General features: G+C 40.2%; 1 protein-coding gene across 1 annotated transcript in view; it reads left to right on the forward strand.

The window, feature by feature from the left end:
* Positions 1-24996, forward strand: part of XKR4 (XK related 4) — a 216178-nt gene that overhangs the window by 120313 nt on the left and 70869 nt on the right. The window contains exon 2 of the mRNA XM_027889536.1: positions 14863-15062. Coding sequence (XP_027745337.1) covers positions 14863-15062 — 200 coding nt within the window. The remainder of the gene's footprint in view (positions 1-14862; positions 15063-24996) is intronic.

Consider the following 24996-nt stretch of genomic DNA (forward strand, 5'->3'; position numbering starts at 1 on the left):
AAAAAAAAAAAAAAAAAAAAAAAAAAAGGTAACTGCAAAAATTACTTATTCCTGCTTCCCCAAGCTCTTTTAGCTTCTGGTCTCATCTATACCAGCAGATAAAGCAAGTTCTTAATTGTGCTCTTGAAAAGCTGAGAAGAGCAGTTCCTAGTTTTTATTGCCTCCTTTATCAGGCACACTTAGATCCCTATCCACCTTCACCTCAAATACTCCTTAAATTCAGAGCGATTACAAATGTGGAAAACCCAGTTCTGCACTTGAATGACTGGGATCCACAAAGGAAGGAAATGTCAGGGAGACTGGTATTTTACCTAGCTAACATAGAAGGCAAACAGGCCCCCTGAATTGCAACAGTAATTAGCCAAAAATACTGAATTTCTTAATGGTTTACAAAGGTTAAAGGAAGTTCATGCAATTTGCTGTCTTTATTAATATGAATGGATTTCAATTTAAGCAGATAATGCCAAACAGCCTTATAATCATTATTATTAACAGTATGATTATTAACATTATGTATAACTTCACTTGCACTTAGAATTTTGGGAGCTTTTTTATTCACTGTGCAAACAGCTAGGAAGACACATATCATATATTCCTTGAAAAAGTTATCATCTGTAAAGTCTAGGCCAAGAATCAGATTTGTAGCATGTGGCATTTTGGAGATGGGGTGTCAGTCTGAATAAGGAATTCCAGTTCTGGCATCTGTTATATGTCTAAGGGATTTTCAGTGGCAAGCATGGATAGTTAAAAGATCTACTGTTTGCTAAACATATTTTTTTTTAATATTTTGTTTACTTGTAAGCTTTCATTTTTCTCGCCAATGCTGTAGTTACAAACCTGACCACAAGTCCTGCTATACTGATCCCTTCTTAGTTTTATATTAACCTTTCATGGTGAAATGACTGGTCTGGTAGATGAGGGGAGAGCAGTGGATATTTTCTACCTATACCTGAGCAGGGCTTTTGACACTTTCCTGTAAGATTAGGATCCTTGTAGAGAAGCTGGTGAAGTATGGCCTGAAGAAGCAGTTAGTGAGGTGGATTGAAAACTGGCTGAACAGCTGAACTCAAAAGACTGTGACAGTAGCACGAAATGTAGCTGGAGACCAGTAAATAACAGTGAACCCCAGGAGTCAATGCTGGCACTGGTCCTGTTAACATTTTGAAGTGTTACATGAGCTGGATGATGGGACAGAGCGTATCCTCAGCAAGTTTGCTAATATCTCAAACCTGGGAGGAATGGCTGATATGCCAGAGAGTTGTGCTGCCATCCAGAGGGACCTCTACAGGCTGGAGAAATGAGCTAACAAGAACCTCACTAAGTTCAACAAGGAGAGTGCAAAGTTCCACCAGGGGTGGAACAATCCCATGCACCAGTATATACTGGGGGCTGACCTACTGGAAAGCATCATGTCAGAAAAGGACCTGTGAGTCCTGATGGACAGTTGAATCTCATCCAGCATAGTACTGCCTACAGGCCAGGTTGAGGGACGTGATCTACTCTTTTACTCAGCCCTGGTGAAGCCTGATATGTCCTGTTCTGCTCTCCCCAGCACAAGAAGGACATAGAGATCCTGAAGAGACTCAAACACAGCACCACAAACATAATTAAGGGACAGGAGCATCCCTCTTCTGAGTAAAGGCTGATAACTGAGACTGTTTCACACAAAGAAGAGTTGGCTCTGGGACAAACTTACATTTCTGGAAGGAGGGTGCAAAGAGGATGGAGCCAGGCTCTTTTAGTGTTGCCCAGTGACTGGACTAGAGGCAATGGGCAAACACTGAAATTCAGGAGGTTCCATCTGAACATCAAGAAACACTCTTTGACTGACAGGTAATGGAGCACTGGCACAAGTTGCTCAGGGAAGCTGTGGAATCTGCATCCTTGGAGATATCCAAAAGCTGTCTAGACATGCTCCTGGGCAACCCATTCTAGGTGATGACTCTCCTTGATCAGATGACCTCTAGAGGCCCATTCCAACCTCAGCTATTCTGTGATTAAGATTGCAGTGGAAGGGTGAAGCCAATCACTCTCTTTGCTAAATGGATATGCCATTGGCCAAAGTAGGGTTTGGATGACTTTCAGAACTATTTTTTTAACCTTCACTGTGTTTAGGGGAGCTAGTACTGGGGTATGTTTTCTGCCCGGGAGCAAAGGGATAGTGCCAGATGCTTTGTGGGGAGCAAGTGTTCCCTCCACAAGTCCCAAAAGAGCCTTCCAGCTCTGCCATTTTCCTGCTCACCGTGGTGAGAAGAAGATGACCCTTTTGTTCCTGGCAAGCCACTGTCCAGTTTTACCACCTTGAACACATTCTGGTGCTACATCAGACTCTTAATTTTACTGATTTTTAGAGTGGCAGTGAACTCAAACATGATACTGAAAGTGTTGTTCTTTGTTTGCACATACATATATATATATATATAACAGTTTGGGACTTTTGGCCCAATGATCTTGTGTTATATTTGTACCATTTCAACAATATGGTCTCCTAAGTTTTACAAGCCTTCTATTACATGCTACATCCTTCTCTGCTGGAATAAGATGCCTAAACTGCAGGGGAATGACAAGCTTATACATATGTATATGGATGCAAATATGGTTGTGTTTTGGGTTGCAAAACTGATCTTACACCCAGCTAAAAATCATATTAAAAAGGTTTTCATGGGCCAAACCTTAGCTGAACTCTTTCAAACCTTCAGGTGGAGACTCATTCAGTGTTACTGGCTTGTTTCAGTTTACCTTAAACCGTCTCTTAAAAACTAAAGCAAGCTGTCTGTATGTCAAGAATTTAAGTGCTCTAAATCAACAGTTCTAAATACCTATTTTTAGTTAAATAGAGGTAACTGCCCATGTAGACTAACTCATACAGGTCATACAATTTTTTTCTAAAGTAATTTTATTCTTAAATAGACATTTCATTGGAGTTGTTCCTGCTGCACATAAATTAATCTTTTCTTTGCTAATAGGTAACACATAATATGTGTACCAGGCTCTGACACCCTTGATGTTTTGTGCTGCCTCTTTCAATGGCCATTGTGTGTGTCTGTCCCTTAAGTTGTCTTTCTCAAAATAAATGGTCAGATTTTTCTTCTGTTTGTCCAGGGAGTTTTGGCCACAGCAAAAAAAATCTTTCTTAATTCTTGTTTCATGCCTGAGTTATCTCTGATTCTTTTCTGAATAAGTTTGCAAACAAAATGTTTGTTGAATTCAGACTTAGTGTCATCATTTTTATAAATACTTGTCCTTTGACACAAGCCTTTACTTGAAGCATTTTTATTGAAGGTATTTTACTATCGTTCAGTGCTTTTTGGGTTTTGAGCTATTTTTTAATATGGAACTGACACTGGAATTGAGAACTCCAGTTAGACTAAAACTGTAGATCTCTAATGACCACAGTTTGCTTTCAAGTCCTAAATGAAATTGCTGTCTTGCCAGCTCATGTTATTTTCTCCTTTGGCTCGTATGTTGCTGCCAGCATGTCACCTCTCATATTCCTTCATCTTTTTCTATAATATATTGATAAGGGGCAAACTGAGAGGTCTGTAAGTTGGCAGAATTCCCTCCAGATTCCTCAGGGTACTTTTCTCACTGACACCCTTTGGATCTGGCCTATGGGAATTGATGAATGGCTGAAATGAAAATGCTGTCATTTCCCCTAGAGCCTTTCCCCTAAGCAAAATCCAGGCCAGAAATTTTATTTCTAAGATTTCTGAGTACTACATTTGTAAAGCACAAAGATACAGTGCATGGTGCAGTATTCAGCTTGGTATTCAGGACCATTTCTTTGTGAGATGCTGTTCAGCCCTACTAATGCTATTAGCTGGCAAATTTGCTTTTGAATTTTGGTTTTGAATTGAATCTTATATAAAATTCTTCAAGCAGGCAACGTTTAAAAAACATTCTCCTTTAGTCCAGGCCACTAATAAACAATAAGAAGAAGTTTGCCTGAATTCCTGTTAAATAACAGTATGCCAGCCATTTGAGTATCACATAAAGATCACACGAGCAATGTCTGCCTATATCTTAATGAGTGACTAATCCTACATTGCTTCCTGAGTGCTTATAGATTGCTCCAACCAAACGATGACCATTCAATTTATTAGGAGTTTTATACTGGAGAATTAGCTAATGGCTTTTCCTGAATACTTCAAAAGAAAAAGCTGAAGCATAGACTGCTGTATAAATAGGATGACTAAAAAGTTATTTACAGTGTAGGTATTTCCAAACAGAATTCTCAGTTGTGTGTTTTCTCTGAGCCAGAAAGAGCAGGCAGGTTTTATAAAAGCTCTTATAAGCAATTTGGAAGGATTTTTGGAGGAAGGAAGGGGAGGGTTGGCAATAGTTCATTTTTACTGGTTGGTGGAGGCAGCTAGCTCCTGCTGTTTCACAGTGTGAGATTACATGCTAGGCCCCCAGAGTGACACAACCCAGATTCATCCTGGCACACACCAGTGGTCATGAAAGAAAGATGTTTTTATGGAAGGAAACACATTATATTTTGTCTGTGGGGATAAAATATAGCTTCTACCCTAGCCATTCTGATTCTCTAGCGTTTGCACTGCTATTGCTTCTCTTGACTTTTGCAAAAGATACTGGTATACTTTTGCAAAAGACTGCAGGCATCTCCTCTGTTTTAAAAATGTAATTCTTTCCTTTCCTGAATTAAAGGCCTCACCTTGAATTTTGTGGGCAGTTTTGGTCTCTGCAAAATGAGAAAGATATTAAGGTATTAGAGAGTTTCCAAAGGAGGGCAACAAAGATGGTGAAGGGCCTCAAGGGGAAGATGTATGAAGAGCGGCTGAGGTCACTTGGTCTGTTCAACCTGGAGAAGAGGAGACTGAGGGGAGATCTCATTACAGTCTACAACTTCCATGTGAGGGGAAGAGGAAGGGCAGACACTGATCTCTTCTCTGTGGTGAACAGTGGCAGGACCTGAGGGAATGGCCTGAAGTTGCATCAGAGGAGTTTCAGGTTGAATATTCGAGAAAGGTTCTTCACCCAGAGAGTGGTTGGGTGCTGGAACAGGCTCCCCAGGGAAGTGGTCACAGCACCAAGCCTGACAGAGTTCAAGAAGCACTTAGATGATTCTCTCAGGCACATGGTGTGACTCTTGGGGATGGTCCTGTGCAGGGCTGAAGGCTACACTCAATGATCCTTGTGGATCCCTTCTAACTCAGCATATTCTGTGATTCTGTGAGCTGCCTGCGGTTCTGAGAAACTTGACACTGGAAAACTGTGTAATTTGTGGGCACATTTATCTACTTATTTTATCAAAGGCATCAGAGAAAGCTACAAACAACATGGTTTGTTGTGAATACTGGTGTGAAGGTATTCTCTCTTCCAGGGGCTGAGTTTGACCATGGGGTTGAGAGCTTGGCACTGAAGGGTTCCCTAACAAAACTAGTCATGAACTGGAGCAGGAATGCTCAAGGGTGTTTACCTCACCAGCTGCTCTGCTACTCCACCTCCATGTTGAACTCTCCCCAGTGAACTGTTCAGATCCCTATGGAAATGGGCTGAGAAATGGATGCTGGGAGAAATTCGGCTGTCCCAGAGGGGTCTGAGCATTTCCCTGTGAGCAGTGTGAATAATAAACACTGATACCCAGGGGAAGAGCCTGTCTCCAGAGTGCAAGGTCTCCAGCCATGGGACACTGTTTTTCAGAGTGTGCTGTTGTATGCTTTGCTCCTGTGGAAGCAGTGGTAAGGTAGGCAAAGGTTTTTTGATGCCTTATCCCAGTCTTATCTTTATGTGGTGATGGGATGCTACCTGGCTGCTTTTCCAGAGAGATGGAAAATGCACCTGCTACCCCATGCTGAGAAGCCAGAAGCACTGTTTTCCAGTTGTGCCCACTCTTAACTCCACAAGTGGTCCTTTCTTCAAGGGCAGTCCAAAAGTGATCAGGAGACAGGTGCATCTTCCTTGACAGTCCCATGACAAGGGGCTCAGGACCATTTCCAAGGCTATCATCATAATTCTGTCTTAGTTGGGAAGGAACAGGGAAACAATTCAGGTCCTGCTGCAGCCCCAGGGGTTGGTGAAGTGAGGATGCTTATGATAATGATTATATTCCCATGATAGCTGCGTGGTACAGATCCTTGGTCATGACTAATTGTCTTTCCAGGGAATGCCTGAAGCTCCTTGGGGAATTCTATGCTTTTCTGCTCCCTGATTCTTCTTGATATCTCCAGACTGAGACACAGAGACAAACTAGGATTCACTTCTAAGGGTGCTTTGGGGTAACTAGGAGGCAGACAGAAGGAAATGAAAAATATGACATGGGGAGGAAGGGAGAAGAGGATAAAGAAAGTCAGTGTAAACCACCTCTGGTGGATAATCTAAACTCTTCTTTGGCCACCCCCAAAACTGTGTAAGGCTGCAAGGAGGAAACCAAAAAGAGACAGTCACAGAGTAGATTGTGAATCAGGATTTTAACTGAGCTCTTTAGAGTGTCCTGGCATTTACCAATAGAGCCACGTTTTCCTAACAGTTTCAGTTGAGTATTGTTGCATCACGAACACAGTATGGACCCTTTCAACACAGCAGAAAAGCCCTCAGCTTCCCAGAGGACACAGAGCGGGGCAGATCTCTGCTCTCTCAGGAAGATGCATGTCCTCAGGGGTCTTATTTTACATGGGCATCATTTCCAGGGCTGCAGCAACTCCAGTGTTTCCCACAGGTGGCAACCAGGGAAACCTCTGAGAACCTCTGAGAACCTCTGAGGCACAAAGTGATTTCATCAGCTTTTGGTAAAGCAGTGCCTGTGGTTAAAGAGCACACAGGTGTGTGGTGCCATACGGGAAATGAGAGTGCAGTAAAACTTTTTAGTTGTGCTGCTGAACATGCCTAAATGCCCTTGTCCCCTGACTGAAACAGGAAAGGAATCTGTTTTGCAGCACCAGTGGCATACAAAGCTATAGACTGCAGCAGCACACTGCAAATACTTTTTTTTTTTTTTTTTTAATTTCACTTCTGCAATCTCCTTTACAATTCTAGCCCATAGCTGATAGTGCAAAAAAAGCACTAATGTTTACTCCTGAAAAGTATCAGGGCAACATCTAAAGGACCTGTGGCCAGTGGCTGTGTCACACCCCAGGCCAAGGTGTGACATCCCTGTCACCAGCAATGGCACCATCAGCCTCCTGTCCGATAGGTCTGTGGCAACCAAGCTCCATCTGCCCTTGGTCCCCAGAGCTACAGAGGGGAAAGCTCACCCAAGGAGGAGCACCACAGACATGGCAGGGCCAACCTGGCAACACAGGACTTCACTGGCTGATTAGGATGCAACAGATCCTGCAGGCTGACAGGGAGGCTAGTTCATACTGGGATTACCTCAGTTTTGAAAACAGAAACATGGAAATGGCTAAACTAAAAGGCAAACATTCAGGGGTACTCCTGTCTGATCTAGCAGCATGTGGAGGGTGTGGTGGGGGATATCACCCCACACTGTGCGTAGGCAGAGGGTTTGCTGCCTGTCTCAAGTGAATCAGCAGCATGCAGAGAAAAGGAAGGGACAGTAATACACTGTGAAAATGCTAGCAGGGGATAGCCTGGCATCCATGCTATGCCTCTCTTCCAGTACAAGGAGATTTATTTTCTGGAGTCGGCCTTTGCCTCACATAAGGTTGAATCCCACTGTAGCCTGAGCAGTGGGGCTGAGCATCTGTATTCCATGGGTGAGAGAAGTTAGCAGGGGAGCAGGTTGCATCAGGAATTTCTTTAAACCACCTTGTTAAACCTGGACATAATCCTACCTAGTCCTGCTATCTGGCAGCACAAACCAGTTCACTGGTTTGTGAACCATATACCAGTGGTTCACAAACTGGAAGTCTTCAGTTTGCACATGTCAGGAAAGGAAGGAAAGTACTGGGTATGACTGGTTACATTTGGGGAATTCAGAGAGTAACTGAATTCAGATGGCCATAAAAATTTAGATGACCATAAAATGCTGCTGTAATATGACTTGTGGCCATTTAAGAAGGATTACCCAGTCATGGAAGATGCCAGGGAATGCTTTATAGATAGTAATGAAACAGATGTAATCATTTTGTTTATGCTCATAAAGTGCCTTGCTTTGTATTAAAGGAAATAAAGGAGATATTTCTCTGATACCTTAAATACTGCAAAGGAAAATTAAACGTAGGGAGTTAACTTTTGTTTTTTATGTTTGTAGGGCATGTATGTTCTGGAAATAAGACTTTTAATGTCTCTAATGCTGAAATATTCCCCAGTGGGATCTGTCCTCACATGGATCTCATCTCACTGTCACCAGTGAGGATGCTGCACTCATAATTTAAAGTAAATTAAGTTCAGGCTTTTGACTGCTGTTAAATTGCCAGAACCTTGCTTGGTTGGAAAAGCTTTGGTCACTGCTGTGCTACAGAATGTGTTTCAGTTTCCTTTTGCACATTAAAAATTAATGGTCTCATCAAAAATAATTTGATTGGAAAATTAAAAGTTGGCTGATTGTTCCTTTCTAGAATAAGGAATTAAAACTGAAGGGCTTTGTTTGTGTCATCAGAACAAAAAGAATAAGCATTAGCATGCTAAGGCAGTAAGTGTTCTTGCTAAAGAACCTTTTTTTTTAAAGTATTCAGGCACACCTAATAAAAAGGCACGTAAAAAGCAAAATAGAACAATCTGTTGTTATTTAACATGGCAAATATTGTTGAGATACAAATACAGTTAAGTTTTCTCTGGTAACTAAGCAACGGACGAAAATACCACTTATCTGAATTGCTGTTTATTCTACTGTTTTTTAGCTCTGCAGTAGTGATTTTCATTTTCCACACCTCAAACACAGAAAGAAAAAATGTTTATGGTATGACTAAATAGTTTAATATAGTGTTTGATATAGGGGCAAATTAGGCATCAGAATAAACGTCTAGGACTGTTACAACTAGCTATTAATGACTTTTGATCTTCTCACAAGTGTTTCACTAGATTAGATAACATAAGCAAATGTCCTCTACAGACTTAGACACTTGTAATAAAATGGACTACATGAGGCATGAAATCAGAATAATATCATTTTTCCAAAGAATGCAAATGGTCTCTCATTCATGTGTATCATCCTAAGGACTTTTTAGATGAAGCACATGGTAGCAATGTAGCCTTTGACACTTCTAAAGTGAAGACTTTTTTCTGGAGCTGCATATATTACCATCAGATGGATGATTTCATTAGGGTGAAAATCTGTAGCAAGAAGTGCTCAGAGCCATAGCCAGACTGGACTCACATATGGTTTCTCTGTTCCACTTATTATAAGCCTCAGCAATCTGTATGAAAAAAGAATAGTGTCTGTGAAGCATAATGGAGCATCTTCTGAAATAATTTCTTAGAGAGAAGCAATGGACATAAACAACACCAAGCTACTATGAAGTAAACTGGGTTAAAACTCAAGCTCTGTTAAATCACTGCCAAAAGCCTCTTCAGTTTCAGTGATACCAGGATATTCACCAAAAGCCTTTTATAAAAGAGTAGATGAATGGTAGGCAGGTTGGAAACCTTTAGCCCAGGTGTCATTGGCATCTCAACTCTCTTCAAGAATATCTGGCTCTGAGGAGTTGTGTCCTGTTTGGAATGTATTCTGGGGACCTCCTTGCCTACCCTGTACTAGAGCAAGGCCTGGGGAGAAGGTTTCGTTTGGTTTTTTTTAATCCACAAATTCAGGACAAAATATCACATTCCCAAGAATAAGGGAGAAAGGAGAATTTTCTTCACACAAGAGAAGGGCAACTCCTCCCAATCACAGGCTTGTGAAATATCACTTGGATTTGAGTGTGCTGAGTGGAAGTTATACCTTGCTTCTGCAGGAAGGTATTTGGTTGGTCAGCTGCCAGTTTCTGAGGAATGTATCCTGTGAGATTATTTACATTCATCCCAGTCAATCAGCTAGTGGTTGTAAAGCACTTTAAATACGGAAAGCACTCCTATAAATATTTGGTATTATCATATAACTACGCTACCACAATCTCAGTTATATGCACTACTGGGCATGCTCTAATCATGTAAGTGATGTGTTATCAAAAATACTTCAAATATAGGTATCTTAGTCTATGCTGACCATCCTCAGGCTTGGTCTGTGAACCTGGATCAAAATGAATACTCTTGATTTTGGAAATACTGGAGAGCCACTGTCTGAGCAGAATGAATGTCTCTTTCTCTAGAAGAGAAATATATTTTTCCCACAACTACAAATATAGGTAATTTTTTACTTCTATTTGTCTTGCATCTTGAACACGTGTTGTGGACAGCACAAGGACTAGCCTCCTTTTCTGTTAATTTTTTACTTTACTACCTTGTCTCATTAATATAATGGAAAAAGAATATATTTTCTCAGATTCACATCCTTCAGACTTATGCTTCATCAATGGTCTGTATACTGTACTGTGTGATGCACTGAAATAAATTAAAACAATTAAATGATGAAGCATTCTCCACTTTCTCCAGAGGTTAAAAAAGACATTAAGCTTCAAATAACAATATATATGTTGCCATCTGATTATCAGTGATATATGAAGTATTGCTTCCCACTCCATTGTCTTAATTCTGAATAATAAGCTTGTTTAAATCAACACTGACAACTCAAGCAGTGGTCTGTCTTCAAAAAAAAAAATTTAAAATAATAAGGTTTTGATATTTCTTTTTCTTAGTACATTTCATAGAATCACAGACTGACGTAATGGTTTGGGTTGAGTTGGGTTGGAACGGAAGATCTTCCAGTTGCAGTGCCCTTGCCATGGGCAGGGAGACCTTCCATTAGACCAGGTTGTTCAAAGCTCCGTCCAAGCTGGCTTTGAACACTTCCAGGGATGGGGCATTCACAGCTTCTCTGGGCAACCTGTTCCAATGTCTCACCACCCTCCCAGTGATGAATTTCTTCCTTATAGCTAATTTAAACCTACCCTCTTTCAGTTTGAAGCCATTCCCCCTTGTCCTGTCACTACATACCCTTGTAAGAAGTCCTTCTTCAATCTTCTTGTAGGCCACTTTTAGGTATTGGAAAACTGCAATAAGGTCTTTCTGGAGCCTTCTCTTCTGCAGTCTGAATACCTTAACTCTCTGAGCCTGTCTTCATAGAGAAGGTTTCATAGTCTTCCAGCGGCAAAATCTCTAAGAAACTCAGTTATGTCTAAGCTTTTCTCCACAAAGAGAAGAGCTATGAAATTGGGGGGGTGGAGGAGGAGGGGGAAGATTGTTTGGGGTGAGTGACGTGATGGTTTATTATTTGTTTTTATCTTCTAGTGAAATAAGAAACTTTGATGGACTATCTTGATTTATCAGATGAGGAAGTTACTTTACTTTACTAGATGGCAGTATTGTTACCACACTTTCTGTTCCTCCTTCTTTTCCTTTTTTGTCTGGTGCTCTAACTCAGTTTTTCGCTCCTTGTCATCTCTTTTCATGTCAATTAAATGCTCTTTGGGGACACGAATAGGCAGTGTTTGTATACTTGTAAAGCACTTGCAGAAGACTGGATGCAATCACAACCAAAATAATAACACTCAGATCTGCTGTTTTAGGTTCACTGACATAATTTTACCCCACAATAAACCTGAGATATTTTCCAGTGCAGAACTCTTTATCACTTCTTGCTATATCTTTCTGGAATAATTGTGTGTAAGACTCGCAACTTGAACTTACATAAAAATGTGAGTTTCTGCCAAAACAATAGCAGAAGACAAAAATATAAAACTAGGAACTACCTCTGAGTGTATCTTTATGTCATTTGCTGACAATAGGACTCCAGTGAGGGTGTCAAAAGTGAAATTACATAATGCATATATATATAAAATAGAATGTGTCATTACTGCAGTGTTAAGCTATATTTGGAAGCCACTACAAGAAGGCACTTTCAATTTTTTCTTCTTTCTATTTCACAATCAGAAAAAAAGTGTCTTTGATATATGAAGCATTTTATGAGATCATCTTTTTATTTTAATAACTGCTAATTTGCACACCTAACATCAGTTGCTGGTCCAATTAATTGTGGATGCAAATCAGAATGTTTAGCTGTCTAATCACCTGATTGTACCTATAAATCAATGACAGTAATTACCTTTGTAAATTCTCATTTTAGCCTGCAATTAATTTGGCCAAAATTGAAAGGACAAAAAAAAAAATACCACTCTAGGCTGAAATTTGGTCCCTAGTGCATAAAAACAGAAAGTATCTTCCTCCTCTACCTCTTGTGTCTAAATTGCAGAGCGCTAAGTAGACAAAGAGCAATGATTCCCCAGTCCCAAATAACTCACTGCCAGTGTTTCACAATAAATTGCGATGGGAGAGGAAATATTTCCATATGGGTCCATTAATCACAACATATTTGCCATGCACAACCACTCTGCAGAGCAGGTAAAGAACCCTGGGGGACCTTGCCTGGCACAGTATTTGTAATAGGAAAAGTATTTTTTTTACAAATGCTGTAGAACTGAGGTTGCAGATGGCTCCACTGGCAGAGCTAGAGCCTCCTGGCACAACCTTCAGCAACTTTAGGAATTTATAGCAAGGGTTAGTGAAAGCTCAAAAGAAGGATGCTGAAAATGCTGTCTGCCCCCACTATGCAGTATTCCAAGGTGTGCCCCTTGAAAGTGACATGTAGGTAGGACAAACAAACCCCATCCAAAAAATAAACTGCAGAAGGCAATACAAGTCTTACCTGTCCCTATTGCGCTGCAGGACTTTAAGGAGAGGTCTAGGAACAATTAAACGGATTGTGACTGAGTACCTGTGGGTCCAGTGGACCCCATTAACAGAACTGTGCAGCAAAAGATGCCTTTCCAGCCCAGTGGCTTCTTTCAGATCTGGACAGTAGGCCATTTCACTTTACTTAAACGCAAGGACACCGGAGAGCCCCAGTTATCCCATCACACTCTGACCCATCCAGACCTGTTCAGTGTTTTGTATGAGAGTTACAGCTGGTATCTTGTTCACTCTACCTCTGTGGTCTCAGTCTCTGAGCAGTTCATTGCTGCTTCACTCCTCATGGGACTTTGATAAAATTCAAAGCCACCTGGTGTGATTTTAATTTAAATGGGAGTTTAATGTGTTTTCCTTTTATATTGCTATGATGTGCATTGTCAAGAGAAATGCTGCAGGCTCAGATCTGGTCTCTCAGCTGTTTCTCTATGCTAGTCCTGGTTTTGCTTGGTGAATACTTCTGAATAAAGCTGTCACTCTGCAGTAGCATGTACATTGGGTACAAGAGTGCATTGGGTACAAGGGTTCACTGGGTACAAGCACAGTGTCATTCTTTAAGGGGGCAACTCAGTCTTGGGCTGTTTGTCAGTCAGAGGCCAAAAATCTCATCAGCAGAAAATACCTCCAGAGTTACAGCTGAACAGAGTAAGGATGAATGTTTTCATGCAACCTATATAAAAGAGTTTTCACAATTCACAATGCTCTACCAGTTATGAAAAGGCTTTTAAGACAGGAACTTGTGAAAAGAGGAAATACTGAAAGACTTTACCTTAACCAATTAAAAGAATTCATATTGAAACTGGTTAAAATTCATTAAAATTGTTATTATAAAGTATAATCTCACTTAAAAAATACTATGAAAACATATAAAAACATCATAAGAAAGTGCTGTCAGGACTAGGATATGAAAAACGCCTTGAGAAAAAGAGAAATAGAGATCCACATGAGTTAGTAACTCACCAGGGCACTCCAGTAGGATGCAGAGCACCCTGCTGCAAGACAGTACTTTAATCTTCAGAATTTTTCATTAAGCAAGAGTAGGGGTTTTTTCAACCAGTCTTAATTAGGGTGGAATTAAAATTGTAAGGAGAAGGGGGGAGCCTAGACTTTCTGACACAGAATAATAGAGAGCAGATCAGAATAAAAGAGCAGATCCAAGATCACCTGGAGTGATTGCTGTACTGCGATTCAGGTGTGTCACAGCAGACCACTGCAAACTGCAAGGATCATGACAGGCACCACAGCAGCTGGGTGGCCTGGCCATCAGAAGACATCCCTTGTTTCCTAAGACCTTTTCACTTTCCAAAATCCTTTTCACTCATTGTTCCCGTACCAGCCAAAATCTGTGTTATGGGCTGGCTGCCATTTGTATTTCCTGTTGCTTGCACAGGTCACCAGTGCTGACATGTGCTTTCTGACTATTGCTTTATCTGCTGGTTACTACTCTGAGCAGCAACAGCCTGTTGGGTTCCTGGCTCCTGCTGCTTCCTACTGCTGCTGCTGCTGCATAGGAGCTCCTGTAGTGAGTCATTTCTAATCACCAAGGGAACCCACAGCTAAATCTCCACTCCTCCTAAAATAAGAACTCCCAGCTACATCTTCTCTCCTCCTAAAATAATCAAACTATGAGAAAAAAACACTATATATGTGGCAGTATCTGAAATATTGTACTCAGTGCATTTGATGGGTGGAAAAGCAGGACAATGAGCTCAGCCATAGCAGGGCTCCAGGCCATAGCAGGGCCCCACCCCAGCTTTGCAGTGCGTGTGGTCCTCAAAGTCCTCATAGAGCCATACAGAAAGGAGACTAGTTCTTTGCAGGTTCTGAATAGAGACCGTTAAAAGTCGGCTTTGTTCCCCTCCTTACTTCTAAAACTTCTGAGCAAGGCCATGTAATCAAGATATCACCCTTTATATTTGAAATCAGAAAACTGGGTCCTTGAAAGAAATACTATTTAACAAATAAGCTTTTGTAATGGCTTTACGAAGTCAAGTCCTGTCTTCAATTTAGTTTACTCTTATCAACTTAATTGAAATACAACAATTATTTTAAGTAAATGTTCATTATTTTGAAGTACATTGAAAAAGATATTATTTTTCAAGCAGAAGTATAACCTGTACAATATCACACTGCATTTTTAACCACTTTTTTTATTTCTAGGTATTTTCACACAATGTACTTGGGTATCCGGAGTCGACAGAGTGGAGAGAATGACAGATGGCGGTTTTATTGGAAAATGGTGTATGAGTATGCAGATGTGAGTATGCTGCATTTGCTAGCCACGTTTCTGGAAAGTGCACCACAGCTGGTTCTGCAACTCTGTATTGTTGTACAGACTCGTACACTCCAGGCTCTCCAAGGTAGGGGTTCATATTTGTTTTTTATTATTTTTTTGAAGATGTAATTTCCACACATACATATCTATCCTTCTTTCAAACTGCTATGTGCCTTGTAGTCCTGGCATAAGAGCAGATCTTGCCTGCTAGCTGTTATTAAGCTGTTAACAATGATTTTGTCAAGAAAGCCTGTGTTGTTAGAGGGTTTTTTAGCATTTCTTAATGGCTCTGGGTAGTGGGTAGGATTTATAATGTTTTGCTTTCTGCATGTCCTTGTAATAGAAGAGCTCTTCTGATTATCCACTGGGCCAATGTGAAAATTGCATCAATCAAGCTATTGCTCTTCTCCCTATGCTTCTCTCTGTAAATGTTCAAAACCCTCCAAACGGCAGTAACGAGGTTCATATGGCATTGTGCAAAACAGAAGGTGGCACAGAAGATAACAGCTACTCTGTGAAGAAAATGCCAGTTTTTGTGTCCACCAGTTCTCTTGGTGTCTCATGTCATCTCCTGAGCAGTACTCGTTCCTTCACACTCTTGGTTTCCTTCTAAGATTGATGCTTTCAGCAAGTGTGATTACTTCTTTAAAATGGTAAATGCATGCATGTGTCCTGCCATACAGTTTTGTCAGGTGATACAGTTATTAAAATATCTCATTCTCTTCTGCTTTCTTGATGCTACTTTTGGCTACCTGACAGCTGTCCTTTTGTATTGCCCCATTGTTTTGCCTTATGGCTGCACATGGGCAGAAATTTTTACCAAGCAAATGAAGTGAATGAGAACTTGAGATCCAGAAGGTGACAAAAATGCCATGAGGCAATGTGGAGTAAAGGGAGGTGGGGTGGAGAAGCAGAGGGACAGAAGGAGGAATTAAATGCAGCTTTTTTGTCATTTGTTTTTAATAAACAGTTTGTGTGCTTGCACCGTGCAAGATAAAAATGTGACAGCCCCTTGCTTTGAAAAATTTTGGGTTGGTTAGCTTATTATGAGTAACATTCAGGCAGTCTTATTGGATGAAAAAGCACTGGGCACAAAGTGGGTAGCTGTGTGAAGACCTTGATCCTGAGCAGTTTCCTGTGGATAAACCAGGGGCTTTTCCTTTACCTCCTCTTTGAACAGTCATCTAATAAAGAGCTGTCCTTCTTACTGTGTTTTTGTTGCTTTAGATCTAAAATTCTGTCACCTTAAGGGGAAAAGAAAACCAAAGTTTCTCTTTTAATTAGCTGGTGCTCTGTGTAAGGAAGTTTGCCTAAGCACTTCCTCCAGCTATTTCTCAAAATAATAATGCCCCACACTAACCAGTTCAAACTGATATCATTCAGGAGAAGGTATTATCACTTCAAGAAGCTTTGTCTCCTCAGAAAAACTGAGTCCAGAGAGAACTTAGGAGAAAAACATAGCCTGAATACTGTATGGTCAGAGGTAATTTAGCTATCTTCATAAACTATTAATACCAAATGCCTCTCACCCTCATTTTAGTGCAATAACAGATCTGTCTCTGAGAAATGTGGTTGGTGAGTACACACTAAGCCTGTGCTACACTCTGCAAGTGGTTGTTAATTAGAGAAGACCTGAAATGCTTCAATTTAAAAGGCAAAAATGGTTCCTGAAGCCTGCAATCAGCTCTGCGAAATCCATGTTTCAGAAACGAAATGGGAATAAAACTATAATTATGTATTTCAGCTGAGAAGGTTGAAAATATTTACTTATCCTCTCTTCCCCCATTTTCTTACATCTTCCAAGGAGAATAGGCTCCATTTAAAGAAACTAAGAAAATTAAACATGGCTGTAGTATTTCCTTAAACATTAGTACCATTATATTCTCCTGATGAAAACTGATATATTTTAGTACCTTTCAAGCTGTGAAAATCCTTTCTCTGTTCTCTCTCCTTTTTTAAAGAAATATTAAGGATAATGCTTTGTACTATAGGATGGTGGATTTCCTGTGAGGCTGCATAAGGAGAGCGTAATTTCTCTCAGTGGTATCATGCTATGACTGGGTGATTTAAATGGTCCAGCCATATGGTATATGCTTCAGCTGGCTGTCCACTCAGTGAGCCTGTTAGAGAGATTTCTAACAGGGATCAATAAACAGAGTTTTTGATTGATTTTATTTGTTTAGAGAATGATACTTGTTTTTTGTTATTGTTCTTTTAGTTCTCTGTCCTGCAGTACAAAGTTATTATGAGAATTGTTAAGTGACATCACTGGTCCATGTTCTTAAAAGTGTATGACTTTCACAAACCACGAATTCATCATGGGAAATGAATTACCTATAGCAGGCTATCTCTAATATGAAAGCATTAATGACCGCAGGAAAAACTTTTAAGTATTTTATTTATGAAATTGTATATTTTTCACTCCAAATGCACCAAAATAGCATCATTCCCAACAGGAGAATGGTGTCAGTGTGACTGAGGATTCCAATTTTTGTAATGGGTGCTGGCTTAGTATGGATAATTTCTTATTTCAGTAACTAAGCCTTGCTAATCAAGTTAAGAAATACATACAGGCATGTGCAATGTGTGCAAAGCCTTCTCTCTCAATCTTCCATACACTGCAGTAAGGGTCACTTCAAAAGCTCAGAGAATGCACCACTGGGAAACTTTAGTACTTGCCTGATTTCCCCAAGCATGAATTAAAAAATTGCAGTGTAAACTTCTAGCAAAGGCTGAGTACCACTGTACTGTGATGCTGCAGTTTACGCAGGAGGCCATCAACAGTCATGACTGGCATCTCTCTTCTGTGTTGTCACACAGACATACCTGAGTATTAATAGAAGAGTAGCTACATTATTATCTAAAATCGGATTCTTTTTTAAGATTTCACCAAAACTGGAAAAATAGAGGCCATGATCTTTCTTATTCTGCCTACAACCAGCAGCCAGGTCCCACATGAGTGGAAGGAAGGAAATTGCTTATGGGGGAAGCTGATGATTTCTTAGCACTAATTCGTCAAGAAGACAAACAACATCAGTCTGATGCTGGACTAAACTAGAGCTGTGCTAATCCCCTGTTACCTCCACCTTTTCCACTCTGGTGGTTCCTCTGAATTTGAAGAAATATCTGCTCTCTAGAAGACAGATGTGCCTTGAAATAAGTAATTCCTCAGTCTTTTCCTCATGGGAGTCTGTTTCTCCTGCCTTTGCTCTGAACACAGCACTACTGCAGGAACTTCTCTGCTGAACCAGCAGCACTTTCAAACTGCATTGTCTTTTTCTCTTTTTGCCTTTTTTTTTTTTTTTTCTTTTCCCTCTCCCTTAGTTACCCTGTAGGACAATCCTGCCTTAAGCAGCTTCATGGTGGCAGTTCACTAGTCCTATTCTGGGTGGGAAATGTATGATGAATTGGGCAGATCTGCATGTGGAGCAAACAAAGGCAGAAAGTCCACTGAAACAACTGATGCTAAACTTGCATCTCTTTGCATAAGGACATATGTGTGGTCAGAAGTGTCTGAACCACCTGCAGATGACCTAATTCTCCTGTCAGAAATAGTATAGCAACAATAGCTTGGCAGCTGGGGTGGGCTCACTGACCTCAGTGCCAGCCTGAAGGTCATGGCCTCTTGGGGACTCCTTGGGGACCTGGACCCTTTGCCCCATGATTTCATTCCGCTTCCAGGGCTGGGCAGCCAGATTCTGCACTGGCTCTACCTCCAGCTCACAGGGATTATCTCAATAAATTCAGAAGGCTGCGAGTAATTCCCTAAAAAAAATGCCTCCATCCCTCAAGCCATTTAGCAAATAATCAGTTGTTTCACAGTCTTTGCTGTAAAAAGCTCTTTCACAACGAACTACCTCAGACTAAGCATTAGTCAAATTTGCTGACAAAATAACAGCAGTATAAAGGCTACAAGATTCTTCCTTGGTTGTGTCTCTGGACGTCCAGCATAATGGTCACATCTCATTGCATTTGCTCAACTGGCTTGACAGGTCTTTGGGCTGACAAAGTGATAGACAGACCTGGACGAGCAAACTCACTTACTGGGGCTATTCCAGTTACTTGAAGCCAACTTCCTGCAGGGTGCCCTTGAAAACCTCTAATTTAATCATGAAAAGTTCCCACCCAGGCTGCATGCTCCTGTCGCATCACTGACATTCCCATGGCTGAACACTGGGTCCCTCAGACACTTTTATTTTCCCGATTGCTAACCTGGTTGAGGCTCAGCAGGATTCAGCTGTACTCCCCAGGACAGGGGGGTGTCACACATGGGTAGTGACAGACCTGGGGAGGCAAGGCGGGCATGACATCAGCGTGGCTAAGGAAGGTCAGGACTGTCCCTTTTGTGGCACCTCATTTGGGAATCCTCTCCACAGACTGGCAGTCATCCCTTGGCACTCTCCTTTTACTTACTTGGATTTTCCCACTATGCCATTTGATTTCAGAAAGACTTCTCATCTTAAAATGATTAAAAGCCACCAAGCAAAAAATCCTGCTAACCATCTGATTGGAATGAGACGTCCATCAGTTAGCATAAGTTACTGTTGTCTTATTCAAGGGTACGGTGTTCTAGCTACACCTAGATGAGCAGATAGACATGATTTCTCCCTGGATTTACCACAGATTTCATTATTTTTACTGTATTAATTAACACATTGTTTAAATTATAGATTAGCTTCTCGTCCCTGTTTATTGCATTGACAGTTTTTTCCTCATCAGTCCCTGGGGAGTTTGTTCTGGTTTCTCCATACAGTGCTGTTAATCAAAGTCTCTATCAAAGTTTAATCAAAGTCTAATCAAAGTTTATATCATATAAAACTGCAGTTCGTAATGGGGACTGACAGTAGTGCAGAAGCAAAATGAGAAGTTCAGAACAGTTTATAAATTCATCAAGTTTCATTGAAGTCACCATACACCACAGAGCTGCTGGATTCTGCTGAAAATGCATTTCCAGGAAAACTCTCTGGCCACCAATTTTCCCATTTTCTACAAGCTCTGTTGGAAACTCCTCCAGTGCTGACACTGCAGCCAGTGTACAAAAGTTCACAGTGCCACCAAGCATCATCCTGCAGTCCTTCTACTCCAAACAAATTGTTGTTCCTGCCTGAGCTGAAGAGGAAGTTCAGAGACTTGATAACAGTTTATGACGTGTCTTGTAGGTCCTAACTTTATCTGGCAGAAGAAAATTATGTTGTTAGGCAGTTCATTAAAAAAATCCTCTGGCAAAGCTCTTCCTTGTGCATCAGGAATTCACTCTTTTCATATCAGCGCAGTAAAGTGAAAATCATTTAAGGCTTTACAATTTTCTTGTGAGGACAACTTTATGCTTTTACATGGCTTTTCTTTTATTGTTACCTTCACGGCAATTTTGGATTGCTCTGAAAAATGCTGCCTTCATTTGCAGGGCTCTTCAAATAAATAAATAAATAAATAAAATAATTCTGATGTAAAATCTTATACAATTCAATATATATTTGTATGGAAATAAGGTGCAGCACTTGAGTTCTGGGCAAGCTGCCATTACTTTTCTCTGTGTTGTCAAAGTTCTGCACTACTGCAGTCCAGCATCCAGCCTTTCCAGAGAGAAAGTGAAACAGAGCAACCTGTAGTCACAGATTCTGCCTGTAACTTGGCAAAACAGATTTTCAGTGACAAGAGTGAACAAGTATGATATATGACAGAGTAAATGTGTTTTCTGCAAGTGACTGCTAAACTGATCTGTAGGTCCCTTTGCAAATCTCAAAACGTTACCTTGAACTCATTAGGATAGAGCCATCATATCAGTATACCCTTACTTCTGATAGTATAGGAGAAGACTTCCTGAAGGCGATCATGCAACATAATTGCTTTTATAACCTGATTACAATCTTAAAACTAGTTATACCCTTTGTATCTAATATACCAGTTGGAAGTTTAATCCTCTGATTGATAGAGACCTGCTGATTCTGTCTTGACTTTAGAATTTCATCAGCAGTCCGTCCCTATTTATTTTTGTGTCATCCCTGTTTTTACACTTGTCTCCTAAAGAAATGAGGTTTGTATGATTATATGGCACACTTCTGTCCCTCTATCCCAATTTTTAAGAACTTCTGATCCATTGCACTATTTCAATCAAGTATAAGAGAATAACCAAAGATAATTATGTTTCTTTAAATGTTTTGAAAAAAGCTGCCAATACCAATGAGGAAAAAAAACCAGCCAACCAAACAAACAAAAAGCACACACAAAAAACCAAACCAAACAAAACAAAAAAATACCCAAAACCAAACCAAAAAATAAAAGAAGAGCCTTCACTAAAGGGCAAAGCAGGCAGACTTCAGCCTTTTTATTAGGCACCAGCCACCAATCAGTCCAAATATGCATCCTTACAGACAAGGCACTGCACTGCTCTCCCCTGCCCAGTAGGACTATTATAACTGACAAACAGGATTAGGAAATAAGAGATACTTTGATAGGAAAGTAAAAATCATTCCTCATTCTGTGCATTATCTCATGAGAGGTTCTGAATTGTCTTCATAGACTTTTCCTTCATCAGTTTCAGTATGAATTCATCTTTGATGAATATGGATGACCAAGACTGCACAAAACACTCTGGATGACATTTATCCAGAGGTCCCACATTTCTCATGGCAATCTCACTAGGTATGAGCTAGGATTGTAATTCCATGTTGACTCAGGCATTTCACTTGTTAATCCTAGTTATTTCATAATATTTTGAAACACATGGTCTTTTCTGGTGTCATGTCCCTCTGATGAGGCTTCATTTGCATTAAAAATATATTAGCGATTAAATGCATGGAATGAAATTTCATCTTTTTTCTATTTTTCCAGCCTGCAAGGTGCTCCTGTTTTTTCCACCTATCACTCTCCTTTTCTGCATTGATAATGTCTCCCAAAAACTTATTAGTACATTATGTTTTAACCCCAAGGTCATTAAGAGAAGTATTCAGACAAGATTGCTTCCAAGTTTAATCAGTATTGGAAAAGGTAATAATAATCTGACTCCAGCCCAAGAGATCTTTAATAGCATTTCAACATAATCTGAGTATCTTTCTTTGACTAGTTCCATTACTGGCTTTATTTCTCTTCTACTATTCCCTAACTTCTCAAGCTTTACCATACTTTCCCATTAGCATGGTAGTCTGCCAGAGTTCTGATAGGTTAGATCTGCCACATTTTACTTGTTGAGAAGGAGGTTATAAAAGAAACAGAGCTAGCCTAGACTCTGGCAGCTCTCATGATCTACTTTTTTTTTTTTTTTTTTTTTTTTTTTTTTTTTTTTTTTTTTTTTTTTTTTTTTTTTTTTTTTTTTTTTTTTTTTAGGTGTCCATTATTTTTCATATTCTTTCATGTTTCAAGGCCTGATTGGACAGGGCTTTGAGCAACCTGATGTAGTGGAAGTTGTCCCTGCCCATGGCAGAGGGGCTGGAACTAGATAATCTTTAAGGTCTCTTCAAACCCAAACAGTTCTATGTTTACCTTCATTTTCAGTTAGTTATGGCTTTAAAAGCTGCTCTAAAGCTTTGTATGGTGTTGAAGCCTACACTGTAAGCCTGTTTCAGCCAGGTGCTTGTGAAAAGCACCAGGTTGCCTCCTTTCCAGTCACATGGCACCAGTTCTGAGTGGAGAGACTTAAGATGCTTCTCAGCAGCAGCAGAATTTCATACACAAGTTTATTTTGAATCCTGAAATAGAGAGATTTTGGTTGCACTGGGTGAAAACAAGAAGCTTTGAATTTTGTTTCCATCTACAATAATGCAGATTTCCTTTCTGTTCCCGTTTCCTATCAGCTGGCTCTGTCTTTGAACCCTTGTTTAAAGAAAGAGCCCATATGAAAAACTGTCCTATAAGACACAACCTTTATTGCTGTTCATCCTTTTTCCATTTTTATCAAGGCACCATTTTTGAGGTGGGTTTGCAGGCAGCCAGGTTTTGAGGCTTTTTCCAGAAGTTTTTTGGTTTTCAGTGTTAAAAAGCTCCAGAAATCCTTCTGTGCTTTACCTTAAAAAGAATCCAGGCCTCCTCCATGGAGAAGTCCCAGAACAATTAACTTCTGCTGCCTTCACTGATTTCTTTAAAATTCTGATTGACAGGCTTACTAACAGATCTATTTTTGTTTATCTCTCCATTTTATTTGAAACCAACATTCATGTGATCCAATGCTATTTTTCACGACTCGGTGTCCTGTAACAACCTCAATACTTTCTGTAACTAAGTTTAGAAAGAAGCCTCTCTGCTTTCTGTCAGAAAAGCTGTCAGTTGTCACACTCCAGAATATCCAGGCTGCCTTCAGTAACACTTGTTCTCCAGCCTATATCTGAGAAATCAGAGACTACCATAACGAGACAATTCTGTGCAGAATTTCTCCGTGTAATAATGGTTTGCACATCTCTATCCATACCCAAATTTAACTCTGGAATTCTACAGCAGACTCTAACAACTACCCACTATCTTTCCCCAAAGCAATTTTGTATGCAAACAGAATCTGTTTTATCAGGGAACAGTTTCTGGAACATCATGCTGTCATTCCATTCACACATACTGTTTTTACCATTATTTCCATCTTTTCTGAACACCAGCTCCCTTTCAGTACCCATGTCCAGGGAGTGATTATGAGTCTGTGATGTTTCTGTAACCCTATAGTTCTTTTTATAACCCTGTAATGCTTTATGTCCTGCGTTTATTTCCCGTGTTTCCTGATGTCCTGTCCTTGTCCATTCATCTGTCTATAGGCATGAGACATCAATACAACTTGTAAACATAAAAGAGGCGATGTATGCAGTGTGGCAGGTATTGTCAGGAAGATAAGGAGCTGGCAGAATTATGGTGTTGTTTCTTAGCACATCCATAACAACCCCTGAAAGTCAATCAGAGAAGATACGAGTGAGCATTTTTATCCTTTCTGTTTAATTGCAGTAAAAACCCCTAATTCCTCCAGCAGCATTCATAACAAGGGGAACTGCATCAAATATTTTTTCCTAAATAATATGTTCTGGTGACTTTTTTTACTGAGTTTGTGCTATCTTTATCCTTGTTTAGTAGCTATTAACTGACCATAAAAAAACCACAGGTCCCCAGCACAAAAAGGGCACTGGCTGTTGGAATGAGTCCAGAGGTGGCCATCAAGTTGATTAGAGGAATGAAACACCTCTTTTATGAGGAAAAGGCTGAGAGAATTGGGATTATTCATCCTGGAGCTAGGGTGACCTAATTGTGGCCTTCTGGTACCCAAGGGGGTCTACAAGACAAAGAGCCACTATTTACAAGAACATGCAGTGACAGGACCATTCTATGATTCCATGATCTCAGAGGCCCTCCACTGGCCTCACCTAGTTTGTCAAAGTATTTTCAGTACTGGGGACCCAAAATGATACGAACATGCAAGAGTTTTCCTTTTCCTTTGTAAGCCTTTTTGTGGCTCTTCTTGGTCTTCTGAGATACCTCTGCAGGACAGCACTGCTCTCCAGCACATCAGCTGCTCCCATCTGATGGATCCAGGATTTAAGGTCATTATGAGCCTGGAGATACTCCAAAAAGAAATTTTTTGCTGTTGGAGGGAATGGCAAAAAAAAGCCCAATCAAAAATTACTTTCACATTATCTATAGTTTTTTAAATATAATAGTGGGTTTGCAAAGCTGCTAATATATACATAGTGATAAAAACAGCCTGAGACACAACGTAGTGCGCTTAGTTTCTGCAAGCGTGATATATTGCCTACACACTGAATTTTATCTGTTGGGGAATGTCAAAGAGTTAGCCGCGTATCCTTCTGCTCCATTTTTGTTGTGCTAAAAGTGCATTTGCCAAGTAACAAATTTCTAGTTTCATTTTGGGTTACTGTGTTTTCTGTGACTGGTGTGTTTGTTCAGGGTTGGGGAAAAAAAGTGATGCATGGTTGGCACAGAAGCAGCTTTCGTGCACCCAGTATAGCAGTGAGAAAATTCAGTCGTGATTGTGTCTTACTCAAGGCTGCACAATACTTCAAAGATAAGAATTAATGGGAATTCTTCATCATGCA

This window comes from Empidonax traillii, unplaced genomic scaffold (assembly GCF_003031625.1).
Source record: "Empidonax traillii isolate 1590-97213 ecotype Southwest subspecies unplaced genomic scaffold, ASM303162v1 scaffold264:size1143063, whole genome shotgun sequence".
In the NCBI taxonomy this organism is placed as follows: Eukaryota; Metazoa; Chordata; class Aves; order Passeriformes; family Tyrannidae; genus Empidonax; species Empidonax traillii.